We start from the raw sequence: 17,910 nt of genomic DNA, 5'->3' as shown, positions 1-17,910 counted from the left end.
CAATGACTCCCCTTTCCTACTTAAGATACAGGAAATCTGATGCTAGTTAGGAGGATGTTCCCAGGTGCACAAAATATGTTGAATTCTTTACAAATGCTCTTATAAGAAAATTTAACACTAGTGTCAGTCTAATTTAAAATATCACTGATGCATCTTTTTATTTGCTTTGCTGAAATCAAGTAATTGGTCTTCCTAACTTAGTTGGCTATTTAAGAAGAGTTATTTTAGGAAAGCCTCTATCCAAACAATGTAAAAGAAAGGACAACTGATATTTTGTGAAGACAAACGCTAGAAATGGAGTGACAGAAAACTGGTTTAAACAAATCTCTGTAGTTTGGAAGCATCTTTTTAATCTTTTCTACAATACGCAATGAGAAGTAGTAATGAATGGTCTATACCTGTGAAGCAAAAGGCAGGCAGAATTAATTCCATGAGCAAAGCATGCCAATTTTAAGTAGAGGCAGAAGTAACATTGTTGATAAATTAGCTACCCTGCACTTAAATCGTTTGAGAAAAACTATTAATAATTGTTGTAAACATGTTAACGGTAGCTTTTTTAAATAATTTATGAGCCCATGTCTTCAGGCATTCAGGCTGAACATGACCTTTCTAACCTAAATTTCCCAGGACTGTTGAAAGATCCATACACACTATATTTTAATGGCCATTATAGTGCACTGCAACAATGTTTTGTATTATTGATGCTTGCAGACAGTAGTTCAAATCACTAGTGCATGGTCTGAAACAGAGCTAAGGTAGCAGATACACAGCCTCTCTGAAATAGGCGACAATTTTTACTAAAAGTGAACCTCATTTGATGTTCATGACTGTGTCATAGATATGATTTAGGTTGTAAAAGTTGTATCTGAAAGCATATAATCCAAAATTATAAAGGGGGATGAATCTGATAACTCTGCGTATGCATATCTTAATTATTCGCTCGAAATATCCATAATTTTCTTTTTAAAACTTTAATTAAATATCCTAAAAGAACTTAAATAAAACACACTAAACCAACAATAAAGTTTTGAACAAAGCTGCAAAAGCAATAATATCTGTCTTTATTTTATTGATTTTGCAATATAAATGATCTGTTAATCAATTAAAATCTACCCATGATAAGCAAAAGGAGTTAAGTTAGAGTGAAGTCTTTAAAATTGGACTGGTAACTCCAATCATAATGTTGTTTTAAACACTTCCATAAACCTCATGCATAAGTCCACTGATTAATATAAAATATAGCTATATATTTCACAGTTAAATGGTTAAAATGACAACAATAATTTAAAATTAACATATTTGCAAATTAGCTTGTTACATTTCAATAACATATCTTAATATAGATATTGAAAACATACATAGCGAATACTTCATGTGGCAGTATGAAATGGAGAATAATATGAAGAATGTCAAAAATTAAAAGAAAAATCAAATCCTCAAAAGCCTGAGACTTCACAAAGCAAAGCTGTTAGTTACGCTCACTGAATAGCGATAACAACAACAAAAACAACAATAATTATGATGATGATGATGATACAAAGGCAGATTCTCAGATGCAATGCACTATTGCCAGGTCGATTTTCAATTACATTTCACTGATGTATTCATTTGTTTCTTAATGTGCTCATCTTGCCCATTAAGAATAATTAGCAGGCTTGCTTGGTGATTTCCTGGCTTCTGGCAGTGATTTTTTTTCTTTTTTGTTGACAACCACTTTTACTTTTTGGAAAGTAATTTTTGGATATTATAGTATGACTGGCATGTAATTTAGGCCTCCTAAGAAATTTAAAGGGAAGATGTAAACAGTAATTTTTAAACAAGATTATTTTAATCTATAATATCTACATATAAAGCATAATACTAGACATTAACTAGTCCTGAAAAACAGAATATAGAAAAGAAAACAGTATTTTATCCCACATTAATTTAATTTTGTATGATAAACAATTAAAAAATACCATCAGCAATAATAAAAATTTACAGAAATACATCATTTGTAGTGTGTGGCACTTGGGGCCAAATACTATTTCCAATTACATTAAAAATTCTTACTGATTTCAGTGAGTCTGGTGTGGCTGAAACAGATCTAAATTTAGCCTAAAATTCTGCTATAGCTAGCCACTATAGAAAAGAATGCAAAAGAAAAGTACCGTAAGACAGATCATAAAATTACTACTGAAGTCCATAAAACACATAAAATGCAACATAAATTTTATTATGTGCACTTTTAAGAATACATTCCACCTACACTGTAAAGTTCTTAGTCTGCTGCACTTTGGCACCCTGCTAATATTAAGCCCATTGTAAAATCCAACACAATAAAAGCACTTTGAATGCTGAGCCTTCAGAGCACCAAATGTTAAAAAAGAAAAAATAAATTCCTGTTAGAGCCTTCCACCAATCGCTTCTCAGTGAAAGGGATTCACTGAGTGAATACAGATGAAGACTTCTTGTAAGACTTTTGGGGAAAAAAAAAAAAAAAAAAAATATATTTCTAAAACATATAGCGGAAAACTAAGGTGTTCTAATTAGATGACATTAACAGTATCTTTTTCAGGAATAAAAACACTTTACTTTGTTTAATTCCAAAGACTGAGTGAATATTTTTAGCACTTGCCAATTTTCCTTGCTTTAGAAGACTTCTAAATTTCAAAAAAGTTTGGGTATGTTTACAGAATCTGCTGTGCCAGATATTTGCTAACTTGATGATTACTGAGCTCACCTGAAGCTTTCTGTGGGTAAAATGACCTTTTGTTCAGTACCTCTGCTTCTCTAAAACATCAGTTTGTTTTGTTAGGCTAGTTCTGAAACAGTTTTTTTCTCCCACATTTTTTGTTTTCATAATGACATAGATGGAAGATTGGAAGGGGTGGTGCTGATTAAAATACACAGAATAATGAATACTTCCTCCTCAAGACATGAGTATAACAAAGTAGAAATTAACAAAATAAAAATCCCTGGGACACAACCGAGAACTTACATTTTCAAGAAAAAGAAGACTTTTATAAGGTTTCCTTCAAGTTTAAAAATATACGATCTAGGATTGGCTGTTTATTCCATGAAATTGTTAAAGTGTAGTAAGCAATTCCAGTTACCTCAGTTACCTCTGAGAAAGTCTTTTTAAAGGTAGTAGCTAATGTTATTGCACTGCAGTGTTTCCTGTTTCAACAGTCATCAGCAACTGCAGTTTTTTTTAAACTACAAATCAGTTTAACCTTTTTTTTTTTTTTTCCCCACTAAGTACTCATTATGTTAGCTCTCAAATATATACAAAACTCAATTCTAAATAATTCTGTTGATGCAGTGGCCAAAACCTGAAAAACTAGTCTGCCTTAAAATGCAAATGGAAAGATTACCAAGGAACAAAAGCAAATAGATATCTTCCTTTTTTTCCTCTCAATTTCTAAGGGCTATTAGCATTCACTGTATATATCTGTTCTTGTTCTGTGCTGATATTTAATGTGGCCACAAATTATGCTCACTCATTCTCTCGCTTAGCCAAAGTCCAGTTCAATTTTCTGAACTATGTTTTCATATTAGTAGGGCATAATAGCAATTTATTCTAATATAAGAAATATAATAAAATTCTTTCTACAAAGCACAGAGGAGTTTTGCAATCTTACATCAAGAGAAACAATGACAAATTGATAATTGATTAAGCACACTAAATGGGCAATTTGTAGGCAGCTACAACTTAACAGCAACAATGAAACCACGCATTTCAATATACACCGGAAAAGCTATAATGATATACAAATACTGGCTATGTTTTAAAAGGCCACTATCTGAAAGTAAAAATAAAAATCTGGTTCTTCTGCAAAACGAATATGTGAAGGGAAGCTAATGATTTGATCCACTGCTACACCTCCTGTAACGTGCAGCAGGCACACAAGGAATCTTTCAGCACTCAACCATAAGACAAATATTTACTACTGTACTTGCTCTATACCAACACATACATTTTTAATTAAAGAAGAAAATGTGGCATTTTTTGCAGGGGAAGCTGTAGCTCTGTTCAAGATATTCTGCATCTATTTTTTAATTACTTATGTGGGGACTTTTTCTTAATATACCCCATGCTGTCTGTCTTTATATCGATTGTTACTCAGCCAGTAAAAAGGAACGAGCACAACAAACCAGTTTTCTATCTGAATAAGGATACTTTTGATGGCCTTTTCATTTCCATCAGTTAACAGAACTTCTTTGACATCTGCAGAAATAGCAACCTGAAAAAAAGAGCACAGCAAACAATGAGCAAATATGCTTGTCTGTGTGGAAGTGAAGACAGGAGTGACAAGCCTTCAGTATCATGCTTCCTCACCTATTTCTCTGTAACAATCTTCAATCTTTTTTCATTTTATGTCTGCATTATTTTAATCATTCAATCAAATCAGTCAATACTTTTATCATTCCATTTGCGGGAGCCTCTATCTTGCTATCATTCTGTTCCGTAATTGCATTGTGACAGCGGATGATGGTATTCTGAGAGGCTTTCATTTGCGGGCTTCTGTTTATCTAGTAGAGCCATCATACAAGGCTGTCACTCTGCCTTTCAGCTTGCTTCTGTCTGACTGCCTGATGCCCTTCATATAACTTTGCATTGCAGGCAGATGGCTTTGTAAGGGTAATTTTTTTGTGAGCTTTGACATGCTCGCACATTGGGCTGTAACCTCGACACATTGTATAAGAGCGACAGGTTTGTCAAATGCCAATCAGTGTAACAATATGCTTTTATTTGTAGAGACATAAAAACTTGTCTAATGCACTGCACTGCTACATAATATCTCCTGAATACATGACTCAGAACCCAGAGAATGGTGAACGACTCTCCTGAATGGCCAATCTAATTCAAAAGAATCTAATTACCGAGAGCTCTGGATCATGTTTGTTGGTGTAATAATGCAGGCAAAACATTAGCAGCTATATCATGGTGCTCCAACTGTGATTCGCCAGGCTATTCCTGTATCTTAGCAAATGGGACTATAATCTGAAAAAAAAAAAAAAATGCTTCGGCTATGGCAATGAAAGACAGACCGTACGTGGCCTGGAATGTCACAACAAGAGATATTGACTACACGGAGGTAAAATGTTTCTGCTCATCGAGGCAACCATAAAATCAATATGATACGAAAGCAAGTCAATCTAGAAGGTCTCTCAAGACTCTGCAGCTTGACCGCAGCTGAGGCTGTTGACAGTTCTCTGACCCAGCAGTTGGAGGCACTGGAACATTTTTCCCTTTGTTTCTTCCTGTGAATGGGATTGGAATTGAGAAAAGACCTACCATGAGCCCAGCCAAGCATGTCATGCCACCCCCTAGCTCACACACAGCAAGGTCCCTGAAAGAGAGAAAGGAAATGGTAGAACCCATACAAATTAGATGAAAATGGTCAGAGAGACATATATGTTACAAGAACAAATTGCCATCTGCAGTAAGAACTGAGCTACCAGGAAGTTGTAGAGACATGACTAGGCTACCTCATGTCGTTTTGCGTTTTAAAAATAATTATGAAATAGAAAAGTCACAAAGCAGGCAAATCAGTGGGGGTTCCCTCATTAGTGTTCAGTGCAACATTACCACCGCTGAGCTGAAAAATCTGAGAAGGTTCCCTTTTTTCCCTTGTCAATGGCTCTGTCTTTTAGAACTAAACTAGCTAGAGTAGCGAAAGATAATTGTTAGGAAAGGATAACAATGTTAATCCACATTCATTCTTGCAAAAACAGTTAGAGAAGTAAATGGGGAAATTAATATTATTTATATATCTCTCCATATAGGTATGCCTAAAAGCCTTTTTATATTAAAAAGAGAGAAGTTTTAAAACAAGCCATGTACCACAAAACAATTACACATGAAGAAATCCGATCCTTCAATTAGCACTTAAAACTGCAAGTGACCTACAAACAATGCTGTTATGAACAACGATGGGAACAGCAAACAGTTAAGCCACAGAAAACGGAGCGGAGCTAGTGTCAAGAGCCTAAACCCAGCCCGAGCAGAGGGCTGAATGCGTGGTCTAAAAGGCTGCTTTTAACTTAGCCCATACCGCGCCGTTATTAAGACGCGCATGTGAAATATAATTTGGGGCAGAGAGCGTGCTGGATGGGAGCTTGCAGGGGGAGCCAGGAAGAATGTCCTGCAGAGCCAGGGCCTGCCCCAGGAGGGGAGGCGGGAGGGATGCTGACCCCGCGCCCAAACCGCGTGAAGCGGCGTCTGGGGCCAGGCAGGGACTCGGTTTGGGAACACGCTGCTTCACAGCTAAATCTGCAGCAACTGTTACAGCTGGCAGCAACGCGCCCATTGAGGCATTTTTGACAGGCAGAAAATGGAATTTCAGCTAAACAGATTTTTATTTTATTTTATTTTTTGGTGCACCTTTTCTTCTCCCCTAAAACGCCAACATTTGAACACCTATTTTTATGTGGAAGTATCACCTCCCTACTCACTTAACACTGATATTTAGGAAGAGCATCCAGGATGCTGTATCAGTATCCAGGTACTGATATTTTGTTCACTGAGGCCAGCGGACTAGACTGTATGACTGTATACTAACGCATGCTGTCTGGATGGAATAGATTTATTTTTCCACAAATTCTATTTGAAAAAAAAGTCTAGCTGTCCGATTTAATGAAAATGAGACAAAAGAGGGACATAGTTTGGAGGAACAAGCTGTACATAAACCTAATGAAAATATAAAACAGATGTGGGAAATTTGCAGTTGGTGGTTTAAATAGAACAATTATAGGTTTTTCCTCACATAAGTTTCTATTTTTCTAAAACATGCATGTCATATATATTACAAGTATATACATATGATTGTATACATAAGATTTACAAGGCACTTAATCCTTTATAAGAGTCATGCCTATTGAAATAAACACAGAAAGTACCTAGCGTGGGGGTTTTAGTGCATTTAGAACCAAATTTCTATGTACATAATACACAATATTTATACATATAAATAATTTATTTCAGTGCAAAGTTCCCTTATCGGCAAATTTTAAAAATCATATCCATCTCAGGCAATATTCAGTGCCATTTATCAATGAGAATTAAAATAAGAAACACTACTCTGAGCATACTGTTGAGAGGTCATAATCCTGAGAAATCAGGATGCGAAACTGCCCACTTCTTCCATGGAAGTTTGAGTGATTGCTGCCTCCGAGTATCCAGGCTTGCACACCCAAACTGGGAAGCCAGGAAAATACACTTTAATGAGCAGCACAGGGAGGTTTGCTGTGAAGAGCCTCAGAGAACAAGCAGAGCGTACGAGCCAGGTGTGGGGCTGGACGGCAAGGGGCTACAGGGACACCACAGCAGCAGCAAAAGTCACACACCGCAGTGCCCAGCTGAACTGGGAGGAAAGAGCAGCGGCTACCAGATGAGGTGTGTTCCTTGCCTCCTCTAATGGGGTGGGTTTCCTTCAGGTGGTGGACAGTGTAGAAATGAGGCTTTACAAACCAGGGCACGCTTTGGTGCCAGGTCTTTGATTTCAGGTAGGAGTCTGAGCAAGCTGCAGGAACCAGCTCACAACTGATGCGCTCTCGGCTTCGGTACAAGGGGCAGGGACTTACAGCTTGGTCTTCCCTATTTTATCAACACCATATGTACACAGACTGAGGCATTTTGTGTACTCCAAGCTGGTTTACTTAGTATTAGCCTTGCACCCTCTCTCAGAACACAAGTTCTGTCTCCAAATGCATTGTTATAATGGCTTTTCTTGCACCCCATTCATCCTCTGGACAATGAAACTTCAAGGATTTTCAAGTGCAAAGCTCTGTATACTCAAGGGAAAGGAGAGAGGATGCAGGATGGATTTTATTTTCAGGTGTTCCTATTGGAGCCTTGATAACTGTCTTCTACAAGTTTAAAAAATGAGGAAAAAAAACCCCAAGCAAAACCAAAAACAAAAGTGCAGGATGTCTCAAAATAGTTTGAAAACAATTCAATACAGGTGCAAATTCCTTCATTGCTATATGAGGTGATTATTATGTATTTTATCAGGTAATATTTTGCTTGCTTTTGCAACAGATGCCAGTTTAAAGAATGTCTTTTATTTTTCCTGACCTTCACAATCAGTACTGATCGATTGGAGCTTCACTTTTGTTTCCCAAAAATCAAAGTGAAATAAAACGCCTTGAGTGGAAATCAAAAGTCTTTGACATATAGCAGAAAGCTTGCTGTGCAATATTAGTACCCAAAGGCAGCTCAGAATTCTTTGTTAAGAGCAACATGCTTTCACCTTGAACATTTTAAATTTAATGTGAAGACTTAAATCATAGCAATCTTTACCATGCAGATACAATAAAACTAACAGATTGGAAAATATCTTTTTATGTTTAACTCTGTACCTGAATATTTCTTTGTGCTTCAGGCAGTAGTAAGCCAGCACTTCTTCAGATGGCCAGAGACCTATAAAATAAAGATATTTGCCACCTTAGAACAGATTTTTTCTTGGTCTAAAATAATATTTGAATATGTATTACCATTTTCAGACCTGTACCAACTGTTTCACTTTCTACATTTGCCATAATACCATGGAAAAAAGAAACAAATAAGACTTTTAATGGAAGACTTCTGATGTAAGCATTGGAACTGAATGTTTCGTAGATTTCACTCCAATTAATGTTCAGAAATTTACTCAATAGATACATGCACACACTCACATAAATATACACATATATCTATACATATACATCAAATTGCCACTTCAAAAGTTAGAGAAAATTTAATTCTGTGAAACTTCTGCCATTTGGGCATTCACATGAACACCAAACTGTTTGTACCAGGCCAGATTCAAGGCCCATCTTCCCCTGTAGCCCGTTTCTAACAGTGGACAAGAGCCCTCTCCTTTTTCATTAGCTGCCCTCTACAGTAATTTAATTTTTTCCCAGTTTCTTTTTATTTAGCCCCTTTTCTCTTAGCTTTTGTTAGGTCAGGCATCAGTCAGACTGTAAGGGACACTGACTGGCAACACGTGCTAAGACCAAAAACAGGACTAGGGCAGTAACAAAGCATAATTTCTAGATGTGGCTCAGGAAGTTCCTGAGAAGGAGAGGAGATACAAGTGATAAGTTCTGTTTAACAGTCACCAAAGGATTTTTCAAGTTGTTCTGTGGACTGCAGTAAACTTTCCAGAGCGTCAAAATCCTGTGGCAGGGAGTACCACAGTTTTACCATGCTGTATAAAGAAACATCTCCCCTTGTTTTGTACTTGCCTTCCTGTCATTTTCATTTGAGACCCTCTAGTTCTCGCATGCGAATAGACAGGAGCAATCATGCTTTTTTCACCTAATCTGTATAATACATGATTTTACAAGCTTCCAGCATAAAACTTCCACATAAAACTTACATAAAAAAACATCCTTGGCAAGTACTTGTAGGCACCCATGCAAATCTCTCTCTTCAACACCATTCACTCATGAAACTCACTGTTTTGCCAGACCGGTTTCCCACCTCATTTGAACATCTAACTGAAGTGCCATGGTCCATGGAGAGGGCAGCAAAGATCCTGCTTGGCTTGCACGCTCTCCTGCAGGCTCCAGGCTCCACTGCTGGAGGGAGCCTTGGAAAAAACAGACTTGTGTTCAGGCACTTCAGTGAGATTCCCAAACTTAAGAGGGGATGAATCAAAGCCGTATGCGGCCGAAGTGCAGTTGTACGTGCTTTCTATCTGTTGTTGCTTAGCAATGAAAAAACATGCTCACATGTCTGTCTGCAGGTAAAAACCAGGGTTAGCCTCCCCCCCCAACACACAGCATTATGAATGACAGAAACTTAATATTATTACAGACTATTAATATTAATAGAGTTATGAAACTTAGTATTATTACAGACACTTCACCAGTTTCCATAAAATTAAATACAGACACGTGGGAGATATTTCTAGACAGGTAAACTGAATTCCATGCAGCATACTAGCTATATGCATCCTTTAGACTATTTTTCATAATCTTTACTCTCAAGACTTTAAAAGCATCACAACATATTTGATAGAAGCAGAATTTTGTGAGAAAAATTGTTTCCCTTTTAAATCACTTAGAGCCTGATTGTAACCATGAAAGACATAATTCTTCTTTTCCATCCAGTAAGTATTCTGAACTACCCTTATTCTTAGTGACAAATACAAAAATCTATGAATGTGTTGTCTGCCTGCAGATCAAGCAAAAGCCTAGAGAGGATTTGGCCAAAACTTTGTGTATAGCTTTAGTATGACAAAGATCTTAAAGGTAAAAAAACCAGAGTGCCAATTCATATGTGTGACAAAAACATTAAAGCAATTTTGGTATTTCTACTGTTGATGACAGTTTAGGCTGATTAGGTGTTTGCAAATGCGCTATTTTGCTTAGACTCGCTAAGGGTTAAAATCAAATATTCACACACGACTACCCATTCTTCAGTGAAACATACACTAAGAATTGTACAGGATTTTCCATCTCCTTTTTGAGCATTTCAATGCCTTTGAGCATTGAAATATGCTAAAATGACAGATTTTGCAATAAATATAATAACTGTTTAAATATTTTAGTGTATAATATAAAGAATGTTTCAGTTTGCAATGACTGGTGTATACTCAAGCAATAAAAGTGCTTTTTTAATATTTAGTGAAGACACGGCTAATTTAATACCATTTATAATACTAATATCTCACATTACAAGAAAAACCCCACACCCACAAACACAAAAAACCTAAACCCTTTTGTAGCAAACTTTTAGCCTGAGCGAGTTTTAAAAATACTTGTCAATTGCAGCAAAATCCTTCAACATCTGAGTTTTCAGTACCCTCAGTCAAATGTCTCTCACTTTTCCACAGTCGCTATTGAAAGGGCACTTTGAACGGTGTCACTAAATCTTTTATGATTGGGTGACCGTTCTTTCCCCTACTACCATTACAATGTTGGTACCGGCTGAAACTGCAGGTGCATCAGGTCGCTCTGTGCTGAGAGAAGGGTAAAGCACCTTTGGAAAGACAATGCTCTTCTTTAGGCAGATGCCAGCGATGCAGAGACTCTGCCCCCGGCTCCCTTCCCCCATAGGGAAGGATGTATCACCTCAGCAGTGATGTAAGCGGCTGGCAGCTAAAGAAGCAGGAGTCAGGAGGTCCTTCACGAACACAGGTCTCAAGTGTGGAAGCACACGGTGCTTCCAGCTAAGCCAAGAAGGCAGAATACCTCTGTTAATTTTAGTAAAAGGAAAAGCTTCTCGTGCTTGAACAGGCAGGTAAGCCTCTTTACCTTGAAAACAGGGATAAGCTTAAAGGTGGAGGAGTTTGCATTCTGTCTTCTTCCCCTTCACTCTGACCTACATTCACCAACACAATGACCTACATTTTGAAGTTGCAAGTATAAGATAGTTCTGCTTGTATTAGAAAACATACAGCTGTAATGCAGGAATGCAGCAATTCCTATGAGTTAACAACCACCACTAGGTTGTGAAAAGCATAATTTATTTCCTGCAAACACATACATATGGATATGGATTAAGTTTCCTGTGAACACACTTAAAATAATTCTTTCATATTTAAAATAAAATTATTCTCATTTCGTATTGCGAATTTGATTATAAATACATAACATCGGACAGGTATCTATTTGCATGTGCAATTACTTACACACGACAGTCAATTATTTACACGTCTATAGGCAAAAGAATATCAAAAGGCCCCCAAATGGTTCTTGTATTTAAAAGGCTATATATATACTACAAGTCCTAGGCAGAGGGGCTAAAAAATCTCACCGTACAAGGAAACAGAGAGAAAGAAGGGTTTATTTTTTCCAAAACTAAATATTTTGCGACATTTACTGGAAGTTTTAAAACTCTTTATCACCTTGATAACTACAATGTGAAAACAGAGAGTATTTTCCAGAAAACATTGGAATCTCTATTGAAATATATAAATATGTTAAGATGTGTTGGTGTTTAAAGGTGAGCCTCAAGAAAGACTGTGGTCTGGCACGTCTGAAGACATGGGAGAGAGAGAGTGCTCACAGAGCAACGTCTGTCTGCATTTCCACTCTTGGCAGGTCTCCCTCCACCTGGATGGAGCAGGAGATCCACTACAAGTGTGCCATAGAGTGATTTTGTCTATTTCCAGACAATCTCATGATACCTCTACAGTAGGAGTAGAAAAACACTATAACTAAAGAGTATGATGATGGATGGAAATACTATATATGCAGAGATACACAAAATGCAGGCGTTTCTACAGCACTTACCAACATATCATAAAATCTCACCACAGTAATGGAGTCTACCTCACAAGAATTTGATGACAGCATGACTTTCTACTGTCCCAATTTTGCACATTAGGAACCAAAGTAGAAGACAGAGACAGATTAAGTTACTTAAACACACAGAATGAAATTATGGGCAGGCCAAGTAAAAAACCTGAGCCATCCTTAAGACCCTGAGGCATGATGTAACCAAAAAAAAAAGACACCCAAGCTTCCCCTATAGGGGAACAACACTAACAAAAATCACAATAGTACTAAGAACACATAAATTAAGTTCATTTTATTACTCTCATAGTGCTTGCTAATGGAAAGTGTCGGGTCCTTCTGCTCTAGCCATGGCACAACAGTTCTTTAAAGCAATCTCCAACCCCCATGGACTAAATCATGTATAGACAGCCTTCTGAGGGTGTTTTGTTCTAACCATCAGGTGGAGCGCCACTAGTCCAAAGCAACACAAAACCTGTGGGTTTTTTGCGTCAAACCTAAAAATGCTGATCCTGTATGACATTACAGAAAATTTTCTACTGGAAGTAAATTATCCAGTACTTTAAAAAAATATTAAATTTTTTTTTTCTCCTCTGGGGCTTTTTACCACATATTTAAAAAAATCATGTCACACATTTGGACAACAAATATTCAGATCTGATCAGGAGTTCTTAAAGAACAGCATGTTATTAAAACATTCTCAGAATAGAATGCAGATAATTTTGAGACGTGTCTTTTTAAAGAAGACATTAGATTATCGGAACCATTATGTTTCTGCACTGTTCCATACCTACAAAGAAATCACAGTAGCTACCGATTACTTTAACTGGGATAGTGCAAGCCTGCCAACACTACACACAGGAAACAAGGGCAACTGGAGGTGACAGGTGAACCATCCCTTCAGGCTCCGAGTAGGAGGTATAAAGCTGTCCTACAACTGCTTCACTCACGATAGGAGATTAGGAAGTTCCTTTCCAAGCTAAGCCAAATGGAAAGTTTTGCCACTTTTCCCTAGCACTTCACGTGGCCACATGTACAGATGTCTGACCTCAAAATGCGAATTTTGTCTTTTATTTGCATTACTAAAGTATGAGATTTCTTCCTACTCACTTGAAGTTTCAAGTAAATTTTGCACAAATCCTAACTTAACCCTCAAAAGCGAAAACAATTTAAATTTGAACAGTCAGTCATTTTCCCCAGATGAATATAGTCAAAAAGATCTTTTTTTTCTACTATGCCCTGATTCATGACTACATGAAATCACCTTCTTCGCTTTAATACTCATCAAAGCAAGAGGAAAATATGCATCAAGGGCAAAAAATAGATTAATAAGGTCTCCAAGTATCAACAATTGCACTGAGCAACGATGAATTGTTTTCTGACCCTAAGAAAAGTATTTTTTATCCTTCCTGACACCAAGACACATTGTTGGTGGAGAGCAGAAAACCCTTTGGCACCACAACAGACTGTGGAAAGGTGTTCAATTAAGTACCTAGCTGGACAGGCAACTATTCTCCTTTTCCTCTACTAAAAGACTGTAGAGTGAATTGAAAATCCCCAAAACTAAGATATCAACTGGAACAGGCTATTCTAGGAATTTAAAATATTGCTATGATTGCTACTTTTACTGTAGCATTGTTACAATCTTAATTTTACAGCATCAAACCTTATTTTCTACTGACTATGCCTTATATTCAAGTCACAAGGGAAGGTAAGTATGATGATTTTATACTGGTTAGTTGTTGTGTGGATCATCATCACTGTGCACAGCAAGAAGCACAGTACACCTGCTGGAGGTCCTGGAGAAGTAGGACAGCAGGTCAAAATCAAGGTTCAACAGCATAGTAACTTGGAGTAAATTTCATAATGAGGCTCTAACCAATATTATAAGCCCTTCTACCAGTGGAGCACTAAAATTCATTTCCAAGTCAAAGAAAAAAAATGAATAGCACAATTCAGACTAAGTACCAAGTGAATGCACAGTGTATGTCTGCCAAACATACTTTGCTAACAACATATAACATGGTGGTCTAATTTGAGTATTGCTTGAGTAAAGACTACTTGTAAGTAATTGTACTGCTGTAGTTAGTTACTTTGCATGGATAGCTCTCAAAAATAGTTCTAGCTCTCAACTTTCTTCAAACTCCATACCTCAAGCCCCTTTTCAATACAATATTATCATAAAAAGTGTTGCTTAGGATAGTAAGAAGAAAAAAATTTATTTTCATTCACTTTTTCACTCAGCATGGAAACTGTGACACAGATGAGAGGATAATCAGCAATCCAGGTAACTTAAGATCCAACCTAAAGTGTATCGAATCTAAAAAACATAAACATATGTAATAAGGCACTATTACCAAAAATCAAATTTTTAGCCACCATAAAATGCAGGTATATAAGAGTGGAAACCTTCCATAGAAATTTACTTTCATAATAATCTAAACACAAGTCTGGTCAATTTAGTAAATGAAGAAACAGGGAATTGCTAAGTGAGGAAAAAACCCACTGAAAAAACCTCTTTTTATTTCATTCTATTGCAGTACACAAAACCCTGTTTTCAAACCTGCAGCCTCACGATTCAGTTTACACTCATCTACAGCAGAAGCAGATAAAAGAGGGGTCATCATCAGCAAGCTGGTTGCAGATGGTGCGCCTGGAATTGTAACACTATTTTCCTACAAATTTTAATTTGAGCGCAGACTTTCAAAAGGAGAACACCTACAGAGCAGGGTGCCCTTCTGGACATCTGGACACCTTATGTGAACATAAGAGCTAACCTGTTTTGAGAGTCCAACTGTCTAATCTGACACTCTGCATTCTGAAATTTATCCCAGGTGTATTTGCAAGTGAGCAACTTCAGCGATAAATGCACATGGTGAAAAAAGAAAATTATTTAATAGCCTTTACAGTAGCACCTTATACCCGTGCCTTACTGCACCTTTTGCACATGGCAAGTCCAGTGAAGAGGAGCAATTTGAGGCAGGGAGAATGGATAGCTTACTTTTCCCCAGCAGGAATACTATATATGAGTTTGAAAAGGTACAAGAACACCAGAAGAAATAGAAGATATAAAGAGAAACACATCTCACCATTTTTTCCCTATGCACATACATTTTATAGAAACTCTTGTCTCCCTTTCAATCTAAAGCAGAATTCATGATATTCAGATCATTGAAAAATATGTATAAGCACTGGCTGAGATTTTCAGCCCAGGCAAAATGGCCTCAGCACTGTATCTCTCACTTTCATTCTCATTATTATTCATGACTAGGAGGGAAACATGATGGTCTGCAATCTGCAAATTTCTTTTAGAGTGCAAACTTAAGAGGCTCAGTGGAACTGATGTGGAAATACAGTAACAAGTCAAAGCTGTAAATGTACGCATATCTCTTCCATAACAAAAATCGGCAAAGTGTAGAAATCTACTTGTATGATTGTCTTTACCACCCTTTTTTCAAATGAATGGATTTGATTGTGTTGTGTGGTGTGTTTTTTTTTTTACCTAGTTTTCAAATAGTTATTAAAAATTAAACAACACTGGAAAAAACCTTTTGTGATTATAGCCTTCATTCTCCTGCAAAAAACTGGATCTATAAATTTATGTACCATTGTAGATGTAAATTACAAAATTTTATATTCAACTATATTAAAACATCTATTCCAAAAATGATTACCAGTTGTGAAAAGCAGACAGGCTTATCACTTGCTGTCAGTTGTTCATGTCTAGTTAAGCAATAATGTGCTAAAACTGCTCTTTTGTTTTGTGTAAGAATTTTGGCAATAGAAGAAATGAACACTCGTTTAATAAAAACTCAGGCTGCTTTTTGCTTTGATGGAGGAAGCAGCTGCCTGTTTTCATTTGCTGCAGAGCAGCAAAACCCATCAATATAATAAGCAGCTTAGATGCATCCATCCACAGCATCTGTAAGGATATAGGGCTATTCGCTCAAAACCAATCCTTGGTTTAATTTTAACAAAGATGTGTCTGACATATTTGAAAATGCATTATAATAGGGTTTTGAAATACTAGCATTTTCTCTTTTCTTTTTAAATACTTTTCACAGATTTTGAAAGGCAAGTATACATATTGGAATGATAGAAATGATAAAACAAATATTGCTAGCAAACAGCAGAACTAGCCTAAAAATGCAAAGATGGAACATTAAGAAATGCCTTCGGGTTCACAGACTCTCCTGTCTCTTGAAAATATAGAAAAATAGTATTTCAATCTTTTCAACGAAGAGTTTTTTCACCGTAACCAAAAGCAGAGAAAGATACTAGAAATAAATATCACAGGAAAAAAAAACAACCAACCTGCAAAGATCATAGATACATTATACAACTATATTTCCTGGGACCCACTTTTCTTTCCCTTCCTCATGCTTTGTTAAAAGTAGATAAATATTAGTGCTCATTTCCAAAGATACTTATCAAATTGTTTTCTGCTATTGCCTGAAAGTAATATAATTTTTTACTAAGTTTCAGCAGTGTGAGTTTGTCTCAAATGACAACTTCTAATTGCAATAAAATTTTTTAATTAAAAATAGATTTATAGGACTTTCATACACAATTACAAAAACAAGAAGAGAGAGATAAAAGACAATGTGAGATATAAACCATAAAACTCTATTTTCACTCTAAAAATGTGATATGGCACATTTATATTATTAAAAATTCTTAAGACATTATTATTTTAGTGCTGTTCGGCTTTCTAAGACCTTTCTAAGCTGAGCTTTTAGATGATTTGCACATTAACTGAGAAGTCAGATAATTCTTAATCCTCCTCTTTTTCAGATCCAATAATGGATAAGGGAGCATCTTAGCATGATCAACTAGCAATCTGCCTAGCCTGAGTGGTAGTACACCTGAATTTAGGATTAGTCATCGGGTTTTCATAATATCTGATTTAAATGAGCACTCATTCTGGGAAGTGCAGAAAAAGAATATTCAATGATATTTGAACTGTACCATTTAAATACGTAACAATAAATTTTGAGTGCATGCATATTTATTTGCTTCACAAACAAAAAGCTATACAGAAAGGAAGATTTTAAAGAATCATGGCAAGACAAATAGTTGGATAGGTCAATTAATAACTGTTTTTTCGATCAGTAGTCACAATAGCTTATAGATATAATCAACCATATCTCAGCTGTAGCCTTGTATCTCTATCTATCCGATTCCAATATCTTAATTTCACTTTTGTCTATAGATGAAGTGAGGAAACTAGTTGTTTTGGGGTTTTTTTATGTGTGTTTTTTCATGGCATCTTTGGGTTGGTTTTTCTTTGAGGGAGGTGAGGGGTGTTGTTTTGGTTTTTTACAGGATATATCATGAGGTTACAAACCCTGGTTACTAATATTGCTTCTCTTCCTCAAATATTTGATACCGAACATGAAAGTTTGGGTAACTGATCTATGAACCCTTATATAGTGCTCAAGACAAATTAAGTGGAATTTATTTGGGGGATTTTTATTGTGTTCAGAAGTGGTGTCTAGTTTTTGGATTCTTCATGTTTGCTTTTAATATTTTTATTTTTTGCCCATCAAACTAACTAAACAAAGATGATAGCTTTTTGGTCCTAGTAGCTTCTGATTCAGTGTTCTTCTTCTTTATCAAACTCTGCCATTCTACATAGTTTACCAAACTACTAGAAACTACTGCTCTGTGCTGCTGGGAGAAATTAATTTTGTGCAA

General features: G+C 36.4%; 1 protein-coding gene across 1 annotated transcript in view; it reads right to left on the bottom strand.

The window, feature by feature from the left end:
- The window catches only part of CAMKMT (calmodulin-lysine N-methyltransferase), a 221,205-nt gene that overhangs the window by 37,614 nt on the left and 165,681 nt on the right, over positions 1-17,910 (bottom strand). Inside the window, exons 5-7 of the mRNA XM_014951053.1 lie at positions 8,347-8,407; positions 5,282-5,336; positions 4,163-4,226 (exon numbers count right to left, since the gene is read on the bottom strand). Of these exons, the coding sequence (XP_014806539.1) occupies positions 4,163-4,226; positions 5,282-5,336; positions 8,347-8,407 (180 nt within the window). The remainder of the gene's footprint in view (positions 1-4,162; positions 4,227-5,281; positions 5,337-8,346; positions 8,408-17,910) is intronic.

This window comes from Calidris pugnax, unplaced genomic scaffold (genome assembly GCF_001431845.1).
Source record: "Calidris pugnax isolate Ruff unplaced genomic scaffold, ASM143184v1 scaffold24, whole genome shotgun sequence".
Lineage (NCBI taxonomy): Eukaryota > Metazoa > Chordata > Aves > Charadriiformes > Scolopacidae > Calidris > Calidris pugnax.
The sequence above is the reverse complement of the archived record's forward strand: the minus strand, read 5'-3'. Positions and strand labels throughout refer to the sequence as shown.